Below are 1,148 nucleotides of genomic sequence, written 5' to 3'. Positions count from 1 at the left end.
CTTTATGAGAGGTAATTGTGAAGATGAATGGATTATCTTGCATATGAATTTAAGATAGGGATATTCTCGGGTCATTCTTAGAAATAGGTTTGGTTACTTTATCTTGGGAGACATAGTTAAATATAATTGAAGTAACGGTGGTCAATGATACACAAATTACATTAGATGACGTGGATAGAGATTTGAAATAAGATAATAATAGGTGGTTTCAGAATTCCAACACATCATTCTCACATATAGTTTTCTGGTAATCTCTATTATAAATACATATTCATATAGTGAGATACAATTATAAATATTACATATGAAATATATATTCATATAGTGAGATACAATTCCGATTATCTCTCTTATAAATAGTACATGTGGACCTGTTCAACAACCTTTACACATCCCATGCTAATAAGTTAACAAGATAGTCGGTCCAAGAGTTATTTATTTTCCATTATTAAAAAGATGGATACAAGTGCATCATTATTCTGATTAAAGCTAGCTACCATATTACTTTTACTAGGAATAGTACTTCCTAAGTACTCTCTTGGCATAAGCATAGATAGTTAACAATTAGTGGGAATAGACACTCCACAAGCACGAGCAACCTTCATGGCGTTGGGAGAGTTAACATACTGTTTTGAGCTTGGGTCTTTGAGGTACTGGCAAAAGCAAGGCTGCTGTTGCTTTAAATTAGTGCAGCACTCTACTGAAGGTGGAGTACCAGACGCGATGGCAGATGCGCAAGGTAGCAGTTCACTCATAACACATCCTCCTGCCGCGAAAACAAGTGGCTCGGCTACGGCTAGTAGGAGAACAACGTAGAGTGCAATACCTGATGCCTTCATCTTTAAAAGGAAGAGATTGTCGGAGATGCTTGATGCATTGCTGGGGCTTGGTCTCAATTTATAGAGGAGAAAATGCCTAAGCATTTAAATTAGTATGTTAATAAGCCAAAGTTCGGCTGCCAACCCTCCCACTCCCTGAACCCTATACTAGACTGTTTAAAGACGTCTAGAATGCTAATGCTTTCGTTTAAAACGTGTCTCTAAAATTGAAAGGAAACATTTTGGAAGCTCAAAATTTTTTTTTTTTTTTTTTAAATTAGATTTTTAATAAAATTAAGCAACTTTGAAGAAAACTCCGTGGAATACCTT

General features: G+C 35.5%; 1 protein-coding gene across 1 annotated transcript; it reads right to left on the bottom strand.

The window, feature by feature from the left end:
* Window positions 1-289: 289 nt before the first annotated feature.
* On the bottom strand, window positions 290-884 carry LOC111390243 (non-specific lipid-transfer protein 2-like). Its single transcript, XM_023015256.1, has one exon. The coding sequence runs from the start codon at window positions 837-839 to the stop codon at window positions 558-560; it is 282 nt and encodes a 93-aa protein (XP_022871024.1). The 5' UTR covers window positions 840-884; the 3' UTR covers window positions 290-557.
* Between the last annotated feature and the right edge of the window lie 264 nt (window positions 885-1,148).

Source organism: Olea europaea, unplaced genomic scaffold (genome assembly GCF_002742605.1).
Source record: "Olea europaea var. sylvestris unplaced genomic scaffold, O_europaea_v1 scaffold662, whole genome shotgun sequence".
Classification (NCBI taxonomy): Eukaryota; Viridiplantae; Streptophyta; class Magnoliopsida; order Lamiales; family Oleaceae; genus Olea; species Olea europaea.
Note: the sequence above shows the minus strand (reverse complement) of the source record. Positions and strands in the feature narration are given on the sequence as shown.

Excerpts from the sequence above, each read along its gene's own strand:
- LOC111390243 (XM_023015256.1), bottom strand. The coding sequence starts at position 839 with ATGAAGGCATCAGGTATTGCACTCTACGTTGTTCTCCTACTAGCCGTA.